Raw genomic sequence first — 14,646 nt, 5'->3', positions numbered from 1 at the left:
CAAGCCTTGTTCAACCGTCACTGCCAACTGAGACCTATTCATGCCTAACTCTTATTATTCTCCAACTCCGTAGCAGAAAATGTGATGTATATCAAAGTAAGTCTGATCTCTAGTATGATCACAGCTTGCCACCTGATGGGACGTGAATTGTCACAAGGAACAAAGATGGAGGGGTGGGAAAGTGATGTTTTTCCAAAGCATCAGCCAAAAGCTACCATACCCTGTGATTGTGGCACTTTAATTACTGTATTTCTGCCGCATTGCGTCAAAGGGGCCAAAAATATCCCCATTCTGGATGCAATTAAGTGTAGTAAATTGAAGGGGGTGAGGACCAAATAAAGACCCCATCACAAAAAAAAATGTGATAAGTTGATTAATGAGGAGAGAAAGGGTTGGTGGAATCAAAGCAGATCTGTCATATCCTGCTTGGCATTTCTGTGTGTGTGTGCGCGCACACATGTATGTGTGTCATCACCAGCATTGTATTACCGTTCATCACCATGGTGAGCCAAGATAGCAATCTAACAGAGAAAACAGCACACCAGAGTTTGCAGGTGTTCAAACAGTCACAAAACACCATCCCAGTGAACCCGCTTGCCAGGGAAACCATGAATAAATGATGTTTTGAAAATTCACAGGGAGTTTGTTTTCTTTCCACCAGCCTTTTTTTTAAACGACAGGAGCGAAAATGCTGGGGAAAGGTTTCAAAAGGAGCTGGTTCCTGAGTACTAATCTCAGCCTTGCACAGCACACTAGATTAATCCAGGTTCTCTGTGGGATCATGGACCGCCAAGCTGCCACCTTTTAGATATATTAGATGTTACCCAGCAGCTCTGCAGGTGGCTGTTTGCTTTACTTCAGGTCCTTTAAAGAGTAAAGGTCACCCTCAGGGGACCTCCTGAAGCTGGGAATGGAACTTGCACTCTCTGGAGTATTTCCAACATGCATGACACGTGATAAAGCTTCAGGAGGCTAATGTTTTACTTCAATTTCAGATTAAAGGTCACTATTTTCACCGATCCCCCTAGGAGGAGTTCTTGGTATTCACTGGGACTGTGCAGACAACGTGCGCAGTTGTGCGAAAAGATTTCTCTCCTTTTAAACTGTTTGTGTCAGTGCAAGGATTGAAAGATTAAGGCAAGAAACATGGTAGAACTGGCCTTTTACCCCGCTGTGGCACTGATTTATTTCTTTGGTGTTCTGCAAGCGACTAAGGAAGACCGCGTGGAGCTGCCTGATAGCGCATCAGTCAATGTGTTCTGTCTGTTTGTGCTAATACAGCCACTGTGTTTGGTGATCGGCGGCTACACAGGTATGGCTACGTATCTGATCAGTGCTATCGTTTCCTACAATTGTCTGCACTGGAAGAATCAGACGCCCAGCCCTGAGGAGAACAAAGAATCAGCTAAGAACAAGAAGAAAATGAAGAAAACGAATTAAGAGCCATTTGGGGTTTTCATTACCTGTGGCCTTTGGTCTAATGGGAGTACAAGAAGAGAGCAAACTGCAAACATAAGGACTTGTCTCGAGAGCATTTCAGGAGAATTCTGTTTATTCTCTCTGGGGAAAAGAGGTGCCACACATGTTGGATGTGCACTAGCAAACTGAGAATGGTTTCCTCAGTGCAGCGGATGTTCCACTTCATTCTCCACAGTGAATTATCTTTTGTCTAGAGGAATATGTGCAATATGCAAATTCCCCTCATTAATTCACTCATATGTTGGTCGGAGCTCACAGGAACTATGGCGCAATGCACTGGCTCGAGTTCATCGCTATCATTGGGACTGACTACACAGACGAATGGAAATTGGCCCACAACTACAAGATGGAAGATCTCTTTGTACTGCAGTCAAGTATATTTCAGAATAAACTTTCAGGTTATATTGTGCAAAGCTCAGTCTTGTAACCATTCACCTGCTTACTGATTTAAATCAGTAAATGTTGAACTTTGTACGCCTGATCCAATAATATTAGCTCTAATCTGCCAGCTTCCTTCTTCCTCTGCTGCTCTGTATCTCCAATAGCACGTACAATGGCAATAAATTACCTTATTATAACCTGCTTTTATAGCAGATCTACTATTATTGAAAAAGAATCACAACTGATGTATAAACTAACTGTATAAACTATAAAATGATAAATATAGCTAATGCAAGTGTGGCTCTGATGGAGACAAGCCCCAAACTCTTTTGTGCTGTTTATGCTTTTTGCATTGTATTACTTTATTTTTGATATCTTCTTTTACCTCTTTGAGCTTGAATGGAAACTTGTATTGATGAATTTTTCTGATCTATCTAATGAAAATAACATTTTCAAGGGTTTTTTTTTTTTCAATAAAGTAAGCTCTCGTTCATTCAGGCTCAAAGAATTTGGCAAATTCACTCATTAATTACATTCACCCATTAATTCACATAAAATATAATATAATACAGTAAAACATTTTTAATTCCTCTACACAAATGAACAATGCATAGGAATGAATGAAATGTTAACAGCTACACAAATAGTTACCATTTGACACCTTACACCTGTGACTGAATTTTTTTTTTTTTTAAAGAAACCAAAGCTGACTAAAGAATGTTACAGATAAATCAATTTCTCTTCTAGCATTATACTACAGTTTACAGAATAATTTTCGGATTACAAGTTTCAATCAAGGTGACAAATGAGTGGGAGTTAGAACCTTACAGTATGAAGGTAATGACTGTCCCAAGGCCACTTTGCTTTTTTACACAGTTATTATGGAACATATGAATTATACTTTAATAATTGTACATGCAGTAGGTAATACTGATTTTGTTAGCAGATAGATAAAACAGTACAAAATAATATGCTTTCCATTAAACCTTAACCATGAATACACCTTTCTGTAGTATAAACTTAGTGTTTGAAAGACTAGAATTTAAACAATGAAATGGTAAGCGACAAAAATTGTTCATTCAATTCAAAGTTAATTTCCAATAAATGATGCTTGAGATGTGAATATGTGCTCAGAAATACTGAACAGAGATTCAAAAATAAATCATGGAGCAAAAAGTAATGCTGCATGAGGCCGCCTTATCCAAGAAAACAATGTGGTCTGAAGCAAAATTTCTATTACTCGGGGTAGAAATTTTGGCAAGATGCTACTTATACACACCTGGGACTTAGAGCTCTTGGAATCAGTGGTTCAGCCAAATTGGCGAGAGACTGCGTACTATAACCCTGTATACGTTGATTTTTCTTAACAAACAGGAAGATTTTGAGCCAATGCTGAGCTAGATTTAACTACATTCTACTAGCTGAAGTTAGAAAGGCATATAGCACTATAAGAAATACCTTGCACATAGTTACTACTGCCTTAATGTAAGGCAAAATGCAGCCATAGATTTCCCAAACACAAACTGTTGACAGAAAGCTTTGCTGGAAATGTAGGTGATGAATGCTGAATAGTCGTAAAACAAATGTGATTCTTTAGTTCTGGGCTGCAGATGGACTGTGTGTTTGCACTGTGTCCCCCCAACCGGACCATGTAATGGATGCAGGAGATGTTTGATGAGGTCTTAATGACAGCTGGCATTAAAGCCTCCTGTGAACTCCAGCAAGTCAGACGCTTCCTCGCTCCAGATCCTTGCCTACTGTGTCAATCAAAGCGTTAGCAGGACTCACTGCTTTGCTCCATGGACCTGCTCCAGTTCGGCAGGAGACAGAGATAGTGCCTTGGAACAAGCTGCCTCTTCATCACTCACTCTCCTGCTTCATCAGTCTATCCATCCCTTCCTTTCTCTCTAAGCTAGTTGTTGTCTCCATCGCTCCTGTCTACACTTTCTATTTAAAAATGATATCTATATCTGTCTTCTTCTAATCCTCTGCTCATTAGTACAGATATACCTCACTCCTTTCTGCCTGTTTTCTTTCTTTCCATCTCTCTGGTGAGTTCTGTCATGTGGAGAAAGAGAGCTCGGTGAGTACCCAGAGATTCATGCTCCCCTGCCAGCAACCAAATGAGCCCTGGCCACAGCAGTTCTCCTGCTCATAAAACTCCCATCTTCCCCACAGCCCTAACACAATCGACTCGTTATCGCCCCTCCTCAGACTCTTTGGAAAAACAGCATAGGCCTCTTCTGCACCAGTAGCAGGGGGTCAGTTAAAGCTGCAGCGAGACATGGCTCAGGAATAGAACAAGCATGGAGGCATGTCGAAGAAAGCAGATGTGCCTCAGTGAGAGATCAGCAGTACTTTCTGCTAATGATTTGACTAGGCATGCTGCTTTTGCTTTCAAAATCTGGGCTCAAATGTCTACACTGTATAAAACCAGGGCCTGTATACTGCATATATTAGGGGTGTAATCTACACAGAATGAACAGATAATGTGTCCTAAACAGAAATATATACAAACAGAAGGTGCACTATTTTTTCCCTCATATATGTTCATAAAATATTTGGGAGCGACTAGAGGTTTGCACAAAAAAAAATAGACGCCACTAAAAAAAGTCATGTGAGCAGGAGGTTTATATGTTCAGGAGGTTAGATATTAAGCTTGTGGGACAAAGAAAGACCACGTCCTTTAAACTTGTATTTACAGCAGTCACAGTGGCTTAAATCAGTTTGTTAAATCAGCTAGTTTGTTTTTATTAAATTTGTTAAAAAGTAGGTACAAACTGTGCAAGAAGGATTAAAAAAAACAGTACTGTACTCATCTCTAGTTGAGACCCATTATGAACTCGAGTGATGTAGCCGAGGTTGAGAAACTGTCAAAGCCAGAATTTAGATCATGCTGACAGTACTGGCATTTCTTCAATTTAAAAAAAAACGCTTCTGGTTTAAATCCTAATACCAATACAGATAGTGTCATTGTGTTACACCCCTAGCACATACCACACTTTTTATAGAACGGGTGCTGATCACTCATTAGATTTTGTCTCTAAAATGCTTGTAAGATCATAGTCTTGGGGTACTCATGCATTGCAACTTGTACTACTTTCCCTGGCCTAACATAACTAACATAAGTTTAATGGAACATTCTAGCTTTTTCAACCTGATCCCCATCCACTGGATCTTTAGCCTGCTGACACAAAGGTGTGAACATTGCTAAGAAGAAAATCCTAGCAGGCACAGAGCCTGCATTTTGGCAGGCTCCACACTAACACCATTAATAATCAAACAGCACATTCTTTTACTGACCAGAGATCATAGCCCCTCTCTCTCTCATTTTTCACTTGATTCACAAAACCACGGTTTGCCTAGTTAAAGTCAGTACAAAATAAAAGTATTGGCTAAAAGAAGCAAATGCGAGTCCGTCTCATACTGCATCCTTTGCCCTTCAGTGCATTTGCTGTTCTGCCGGGTAAATTGTATTCACATTTGGTCTGACCTTTGCTTTATCTGAAAAAGCAGCATTTTCAGGTGTCTCCCTATCACAGTAGTGAGGGATCAAAAATCATAAATGCTATGGCTAAACTGTAGATGTTGACACCTCTGCTTATGCTTTCTGTAATGGAAATGAAAGCATAAATACAATTTAAAAATATATAAATTTCTTATAAAGGTTTATTGACATCCCAAGAACTAACCTTAGACTACCATTGCAAACAAATTTCAAGTAACCAGGCTTCCTATTGTTTTCTCAGTACAGCACAAAATTGCAACAAAATCGTGACAAAATTGTGGAATGCTATAGATTAGGTAGATAGAGATTAGGCTGAACCACACTGGAGTAATCTATTATGCAATGGAATGGCAGTGAACATTAGCAATCTTAAAATGTGTTCGCATTAGCAAGCAGCAAGTCTTTCATAGGCATGTAGTGATTGATAGTGTTGTCGTTTGTGGGCGTGTACTAACTGTAATAGCTACACACACACCGGAGACACCAATGATATTTGCCGCTTCTGTCCAAGCTTTATGTTTTATTTGTACTATCGCTATACGCATTTAACGAATTGTATATGATGATTGTATATGACCACAGTTATGTTTTTCTTTCATTTAAAACAACGGACCACACATGCCATAAGAATCGGTCTAAAGAAATCATTTGAGCCATTTGGATTTGTCACTTTACCACAACAACCCTAATTTGTATAGAATTGAAAACCTTGCTAGAATCGCATCTACGTGGAAAATGAATGGTCACATGTCATTTTGCTGCTTGCTAGCGTGAATGCAGGGTTACTGAGATTGTTACCTATGACCCCAAACCCCTAATGTGCCACAGTGACAAAGGCTACTCTTTCCACTAAATCAATCTCCCTGACTCAAATCATAAGAGGCTTGTATAATTCTGACAAGCTGATGAGTTGAATTGGAGCAGGGAAAGCAGTACTGTGCTCCCGAGAGTGATGAACTTTATTTTAAATAAGAGTGAGTTATGTGCTCGGTGGGTTTCTCCCTGTGAGAACACAGCTCCTGCAGAGTGCCACTTCCTCCTTCACACCACTAATTGCCCTCGTCCATCATGTCCCCACGGCGTCTCAGACCCGCAGCAGCTAAACGATGACAATCTGCACTGGAAATGAAGACGTACGACCGCAGTTTGACTGGCACTGTTATTTCAGCAGCTACTGAGCTCCGTGTGAACTCCACTACCACATCAGACCCTGGACTGCTTCAGCACTCGATGAACAGCACTTAGAATGTGTGCGTGTTTGTATTAGCACAATCTTTTCTCATTATGTGCTTTGGTGGCTTTTTTTTTCTTTTAGCATTTTCTGAGGCAATTTACAAATGGCAAGGTGAGGGAAGTCAATGAAGGGCAATTAGAAGGTGAAGATTTGTCATCGCTCCAATCAAGCATGCAAATATTGAGTTTGTTACGAACAAACGGAAAACACTTTCAGGTTGTGATTGGCTGTGACATTTAGGCACCTGCTGGTGTTTATACATGAAAGACTCATTGTATCAGAGAAAAGGGTATACAGAACAACTGAAGCAAAAAGTTAACCCTCGATAACCCTTCTTATAAAACCACTCGCCATTAAATTTATGAAAACACTCATTTCAAACACCATTTTGATACTATTTTTATTGTTATTTTTTGTAGCGATGCTTGATCAATCATTAAATAAAAATTTAATACAATATTTACAGTAAAGTATTTTACACCCATATGCACATGTAAGAAAACAGACAAACACCACTGTAGAAATATTTCCAGTCCTCGGGAGGAGTCTGTGCAATAAAAAGGCACCTTTGACCCTGTTGTTTTGCTGCTGCGTGATGTACCTGCTCTCTGCACGTGCCTTCGCCTGCCGTCTCTGAATATCCATCAGCTAGAGCCAGCACAAGGTCTGATCTCTGCTCACATTTGTAACAAACACTGATTGTTTTTTAGTGATATATATTTTTTAAACAGGGCCATCCAATCTTCAATCTTTGCCCAGTACTCACCAAAAAGTATAAAATGGTTTCCACTTTCCATACAAAATAAGAAACTAAACGAGCCGTAAGCTCTTGCACATCCTATACATTTTCAAAATTCATTGTTAATGATTGACAGATATGTCCAAAGGTTAGAAGCATCACTGAGCTTTTAAGAGGCAGTGCTGAGGATCAGTCTAAGGCAGTGAAGGCTTAGAGACAGAGAGTTGGAGGGTAAGGCAAAGAGGGGCTACTCCCACCCCACTGTCTGCGTTAAATAAGAAAGCAGCAGCAGCAGCACAAAGCCCAGGTTAGAGAACAGATGATTGTAGATACCTATAGTCAGGCGCTGACATCCTCCCATATGCAGAAAACAGTGCAGTGTTGACTATGTACAGTTCATTTCTGCCTCATGTTCAGGCCATGCAAAAAAAACCACAAGTTCATATGAACACCAGGGGAAAAAGAAAATAAGGATTTAGTTATACTGTGTTGTGATGGTTGTGTTTGTGTTGAGCACCAAAAAAACTGCACGACTATGAAAGCGGCTGCAAATTCATGAGCTGTTATTCATCACACACTGGCCAATGAGTTTACTGTATTGTGGTCATTTCCACGGTGTGAAGTGGAGACCATTAAATCCACATTTCATTCAAAGCACACTAAGAGGTTATATCCCTCCATTTCACAGTCTTTGAGCACTAGCCAAATAAAGCTTCCTTCCCACTTATTCCATAGCAAACATTCAACACGAAACAATATGAAAAGGATAATGCACTTTCAAATGCCTTCATTTCTAAAAATAAAATTAATAAAGCTAGACATCCAGTCTCTTCAGCTCACTAATGAGGGGCACTCTTTGAAAAAAAGATTCATTTTCAAGGGGTATTTAAAAGGTATTTACTGTAGATGACTCATTAGTTTAACAACAGCATTAAAGAGAAGAGAAATGCTGGAGGATGAAAAATCGAAGCTGAACAAACACAGAATATGCGCTGAAACGATCACAGTTCAAAGGCTTTGGCAACATCTTTAGTGATCTGTCGCAGCTCTCCAAATAACTCGTTTTACTACAAATACCATTTTCACAGGGTTCCATGACTGAAAAAATAAAATGTATTTGGACCAAAAACTACAGAAAGAAAAACTTTTCAAATATGAGATGGATGTACAAAATAGTTTTGTTGAATGTGTTTGCAATGTGGGCGGGGTAAAAAGTGAGTCCAGTATCCACAAACTTTGGAAAATGTCTAGCTCAAAGGAAGATGATGGCTGGGAGTACTTTTGCACTGTACATGCTTCAGAAGACCGTTCAGTCGTCTTATTATTTGTAGAATGAATCACAAACGTTAGACTTTCATATTGGCTGATGATGCGTTATTATGTGAGGAATAAAACACTTGGTAACAGTTGCTTATTTTCCAATAACGGCATGTCCTGAAGTGTTTTAACCCTCTTATAACAACAGCAATTGGCTAACAACTACAGTTTATTTTTATTAATTAAAGAATGACATGTACTGTTTATTTATTGTTATGTTTAATGTTGTGTGACATCCATGTTAGCTCCTGTTATCACGTGTTTTAACAGCTATCCATCACTAGTCTCTCTTTCTCTCTCTCGAAGTTCATGAGACAAAAAAAAAAAATGAAGCTTCTCTAACTGCAAAGTGCAAAGTCCTCCATCCTGAAGACTTTCCCGTATAAGCTTTATCTCTGATTGTTACAAAGCACTGACACTGGAGTCCCTGTATAGGTTGTTACTATAGCAACGAGAGCGAGCGCATTAATATAAACCTTGCAGCCGGAACTACAGTCAGAGCTTCTGTTCTAGAAAATGAATCAACCAATCAGAATCAAGAATTTAACAGCGCTGTGGTACTATAATCTCATGCAAAACATTGAGTTGAGCAGCTTCACATTTTTATAAGAAAACAGTGGTATACATATCATAGCGCGATGGCATCATTAAGACAAAATCCTCCATTCCTTGCTTGAACATTATCACATTAAATATACAGGAAAAATTGAGGGGGAAAAAAAAAATCAGCTCACAGTTTTAATGGGACACCGGCTCCTTAAACACAGCTCGATGCGCCATCATCTGTGCTGCGGGGCTTTTAGCACAGCAAACCCATCCCTCACAGCTGGAAATCAGAGCTTGGGCCTGACAGCCGAGCACCCACCGACAGCTGCTACTACAGATATAGATGCGCCAGGGGCCGCCCAGAAAAGATTAGGGTGATAAATATGTTTCATTAAAAAAGACAGTAAATCTGGGGGCTGGGAGAAGAGTGCAGCCCTGGAAGATGATGATTGATGCTCTAAAAATACTCAGTGCATACCAGTGTTGTGCCAAGATGAAACCTGCCATCGCCCACATACCCCCATCAGGCGTGTCGGCTCCTCTGGCACCAGCGGGCCAGTTTTCTGTTTCGTTTAATAAACAGCAACTGTTTTTTTTTCAAAAGGTGAGCAGAAAAAACACAGCTCTGAAGTCGACCTACTTCTCAACACTGCTCTCTGCATATTTTACAGAGATGCAGTGGGAAAAGGAAATTGGGATGGATCCTATGAGATAATTCCAGATGTAGTCACAACTTGTGTCTGGCCCAAAGGGCTTTTTTTTAAAGTATTTGATGTTCCACCACTGTTTGGTTTATGCTTTATATTTCAGTGTTTTGGGGGAGCAAATAGGTCTGTGGGATTGTAGATCAGGGGTTATCAATGTTTTTGCAGTCTCAGACCTCTTTACCTGTAAAACAAATTCCATGGACGCACTCAGTACCGATTTATTTTATGAACATCATCCAACTATTCTAATATTTGACTCATTGTATAAAAGTGTATAATAATATTCTGCCTATTTATTGGCGCTATAGAGATTTTTATTTCTGAACTTTTGGGTTATTGAGGTCTGGATTAAACTCGCTCAGTTTAAGTAACCAGTCAATTCAACTAAAAACTACAAGAACTCAGTAATAACTTTAATAATAGTGGGGCATGATTTCTACCGCTGTACCAAAATTTACAAAATCATGGACCCCCAGACTATTCTTTACAGACCCCTGGAGAACCCACTTAGAGAACCACTGTTTTAGAGCATATCAGTGTTTACATTTTTTTTTTTAATTCAAGAAAAATTCCCAGTGAGACTTTATGCATTTTACTTGAACTAACCAGGTTATGTGCAAAAATCTAGCAAGTATTCACAATTGAAAAGTTTGCTGCTAACTCCTATCCTATTAACTATTACATGTAATCCCCTAATAGTGCACTACAAAGCTGCGCAATATTTTCACAGATACGGTGATTGACATTAATGACTTCTGTTACATTACGTTCTGTTAAACAGCACACCACCACTGTGATTCCATGGTGAGTCTATCTGCCATTTCCAGCATTAGAAACAGTCCAAACTCACTCAGCTGGGTCAGACTGAACTGAACTGATCAAGAACTAACTCTCAGCAGGAGATTAGGTCCTTCTAAACCCACTAAAGGAAAGTCTCATTCTGCCTCCTTAAGCACTAGAGCCTTCATTAGAGCAAACTGTCGGTTTTATTGCACACTCCGGGTCTCTGCTGGCCCGAGCTTATTGAAGCCAGCCTCTAAAAGTGTCCGCTCAGCAGAGTGTGGATAAGGGGCTTGCAGAGCTCAGAGAGCACTATATTCACAGACCAGTAATAAGAAGTCTGGGAGATAGGCGTGAGCTAGAGCCCCAAACGCAAACAGCTGACAGGGCTTCCCAAAAAACATATTTAAACCTGAGGTAGAACATGGAAACATCACAGCACAGGAGGAAACACTTGTTTGAAAAGGAGAGGAAGCTGTACAAAATTTTCTTGAGCGTGTTCAAGATGATGAGGGATTAAGAAGACACCAAGTCCGTATTAGATTTTGTAAAAGTCTTAAGTAGACACCTCAGAGGAAGGTGATGGTGCGTTTGGGGAGTGTGCCAGCACTATTACTCAGTCACGTCTTGGAACAAGCTCCGTTTGTATCCAGACTCTCCAGAGAACCTCCACCAGATGGTAACAGAAGAATCAATCTCTTTCTTGCTTCCAGTAGAACACTTGCTATGATAAAGTCTGATATTCAGTCAATCAAAAAACAGAAACATATGGATCTCCAGGGGGTAAAACTGAAAAGTGCTTTTCCCCACTATTTGGCTCAGAAGTGATTTCTCAAGGCCTTCATATTGGCCTGTTTTTAAACTTGAAATAATAAATAAACAAAAATGGACAGCAGCTACATCTAAAGTGACACTTTTTTTCTTCAAAAAACAAACTGGCACAGAAGGACACTTTCTGTAAATGTACGCACATGGAGCAGACACACACCCATCTCATTATTTGGTGTGCAGTCAAAAATACCAACATGGTTGGCACCTTAGATTCACTATTGCCTTCATCTTCTCATGAACATTCTTCCTTTACGAGACCTTCATGTGGCACTGGAGCTCCAGACTGTGACCTCTGACCTCTGACCTCTGAGGACAAGCTGAGTCACCTTGCGGTCAGTGAAAGGAACATAGACCAACGTTCACGTCGTCAAGCTGTCACCTCTTCTTTGCGATCCTCAGGTTCCAGAGCTTCACAGTCCTGTCACTGTGGGAAGAGAGGCAGAAGGAGAAAAAAAGTGTGAGAGAACAGAAAATAGGAACAAGAGCAGAATGAATCTTGAAACGGGCTGACAGGAACTCCTCCGCAGCTGATATGTGGTAGACATCAAAACCGGAGAGTTACAGCAAAAAAGAATGCCAAACCATACTCTGGCACGTTTATTCTAGAGGAAAGATTTAACCCTGACCGTGTGGGCTCTTATATAACGCACGCTTACTGTGTCTCTGATACAGCAGAATCCTCAAAGGTCTGTACGATAAGTTATAGCAGTATTCTACTGTACGACAAGCGTATGGCTATTTAAAATTTTTATTTTGCAATTGTAGTGAAATTGGGGGAATATAAAGCAACTCGTTTAAGTACAACTATATTATAGCAGTGAATCAGAAGCACCAGGTAATAAGGATTCAACGAGGCGTGAGACAGACAACAGCTCTCAGTGGTAGAGTTCGGGAAAGGACACAATTAAGAGGATTTACGCCCTCGGGTTAGACTCAATTAGAACTGCAACAGAGTTTTGTGCTTCAGAAGAAGAATCCTGTTAAAGACAGTAAGAGCTAAAAATGAGCTTGTCATCCAATTTAAAGGTAAGAGTTTTCTTTTAAGAAAAGTCAGAGTCACAGAGGAAAAAAAAGCACACGCACAAGTCTGGGAGTGAAGAAGAGAGAGCAAGAGAGCGCAAGAGCAATAAGAGAAGGAGAAGAGACAGAAACAAAGTAAGTGTGTGAGAAAGGCAGTACCAGAGCGCAGAGGCGGAGGGTGTTAGTGGAGCTCAGGGAAGGCTGGTGGCTCGGCCCTTGATGGCCAGAACACGACGGGGCAGGCAGGGAGTGAGACCCGGGACATAACTCCACAACTTCACCCGACAATCACTGCATACGCACCGCAACACGGCCACGCAGAGAGAAAGCACGAAAGCAAGAGAGAAGGAAAAACAGTGGGAGAAGAGAAAGTCACAGAGAAAGAAAGATTGAGAGAGAGAAACAAAAAGAAAGAAACGACAAACAGTGGATATAGAAATAAAGAGAGAAACAAGAGCAATAAAGACAGTGAGAGATAAAGACAGAAAAAGAGAGAGAGAAAATGGGAGAAAAAGAGAAACAGTGAATAAAATTAAAAAAAGAGGAGGAAGAAGAAAGAAAAAGATGGAGCAAGATAAATGGGAGAAAGAAAGAAAGAAAGAAAGAAAGTTGAGTGAAAAGTAAGAAAAAATAAGAGACAGAGAAAAACAAAAAGAAAGGGAAAGAGAGGGGACAGAAAAAAGAGAGAAATAGAAAAAAGAAAGCAAGAAAGAGACAGAGAGAGAAACCGAGAGAGAGAGAGAGAGAGAGAAACAAAAAGAAAGGGGAAAAAGAAAAAAGAACAAAGACAAAATGCAAGAAAGAAATAAAGAAAAAAGAAAGAAAGAGACAGAGAAAGCAAGCAAGCAAGAAAGAAAGGAGGAAAGAAAGAAAGTTAGTAGCAGGTTAGTGAAGATGCTGAAGTCACTTGTGTGATGTTTGCTGAGAAAAAGATTTCGCGTCTTCTTACTGAAACTCAATATGGCAGTCAATGACCTGAAATTGATGCAGCAGCAGCAGCTGTAATATTTATAGGTTACTTATTAAGCAGTCTGCTGTCAGGAGCACAATATAACACAGGTGTTCTGAGACGGAGAGATGAACCTTAATGGCTACTTAAAACAACAATCTTTTGATCTGATCTTTTCAGCTTTTATTTTATCAATAACTCGCCACAAAGGCTAATAACTCATCACACAAGCTGTTGAGAATGGCAGATTTTCCCTCCCTTGTGTACTCTCTCTCTCTCTCCTCCAACAACAGAGCTTGTTTTCCTCTCTACATGTCCGTTTCCAAGCATGAACTCTAGACTGAAGTTTGTACCTGGAGGCAGTAAAGATCTGTTTGGAGTTAGTGCAGATGGCATTGATGGGACTGTCATGACCCTTGATTTCTCCGATGGGTGTAAAGTTGTCCACGTTCCAGACCTTCAACATGCCCGCCCTGCAGGCACTCAGCAGCATGGGTCGCCCGGGCACGCAGGCCAGCGCACACACCCAGTCTTTATGGGCGTTTGGGATTGGCTGTGAAGAAACACAACACAAATCACTGCTGAGTCAAAGTGACACAAAGTGTCTGCTTTTAACATAGCGTTTTAATGCAATTTAATATGAAGTGTAAAACTGTGTATGCTAATAAGCAAATAAAAAGAAGTGTCATTATTATGGAGCAGTTTTAGGTTTCATAGCCAATAAGTGCAAGTAATTCATTTGAAAGCTCACAAAGCGCTCGTCAACAACATCTGTGATTGCTCACACTGGGCACGAGCTGAACTGCTAGCGGGAATGACTGAAATATGTTTTTTCAATTACCTCCGGACAATATTGTGCTTGTAATTACCTCGCAATATACGAAGCTGTCATAGTCTGCGGTGTATACAGAGATATAGAACATTGCCCAGTACAAACATTCCCTTTATGCTTGCAAATTGTGTTTCATTTATAGACTGGTCCCTGTACAATGGTATGAAGCTTCTAATATTGAACAATATTAACCTAGGCCTGACTTTCCTGCTCTGAGCGCATTTAATTACCAAATAATAAAAGGAGAGAAAACAACAATTAGCACAACTACTTATCCTCCAGAGATTTATAGGACATCGAGTGATCTTTCTCCTAAATGCCCA

General features: G+C 40.2%; 1 protein-coding gene across 4 annotated transcripts in view; it reads right to left on the bottom strand.

Moving 5' to 3' along the window:
- Nucleotides 1-6,988: 6,988 nt before the first annotated feature.
- Nucleotides 6,989-14,646, bottom strand: part of kif21b (kinesin family member 21B) — a 64,148-nt gene continuing 56,490 nt past the window's right edge. For 2 of the 4 annotated variants that reach the window (XM_026935314.3, XM_053227007.1), the window contains 3 exons: nt 13,845-14,044; nt 12,702-12,833; nt 6,989-11,946 (listed from right to left, as the gene is read on the bottom strand). In XM_026935314.3, coding sequence (XP_026791115.3) covers nt 12,734-12,833; nt 13,845-14,044 — 300 coding nt within the window. In that variant the 3' untranslated portion in view covers nt 6,989-11,946; nt 12,702-12,733. The remainder of the gene's footprint in view (nt 11,947-12,701; nt 12,834-13,844; nt 14,045-14,646) is intronic. The other 2 variants (XM_053227008.1, XM_053227009.1) reach the window with 1 other exon arrangement.

The sequence above is a fragment of the Pangasianodon hypophthalmus genome, chromosome 20, assembly GCF_027358585.1.
Source record: "Pangasianodon hypophthalmus isolate fPanHyp1 chromosome 20, fPanHyp1.pri, whole genome shotgun sequence".
Classification (NCBI taxonomy): domain Eukaryota; kingdom Metazoa; phylum Chordata; class Actinopteri; order Siluriformes; family Pangasiidae; genus Pangasianodon; species Pangasianodon hypophthalmus.
This window is presented reverse-complemented; position numbering and strand designations above follow the sequence as displayed.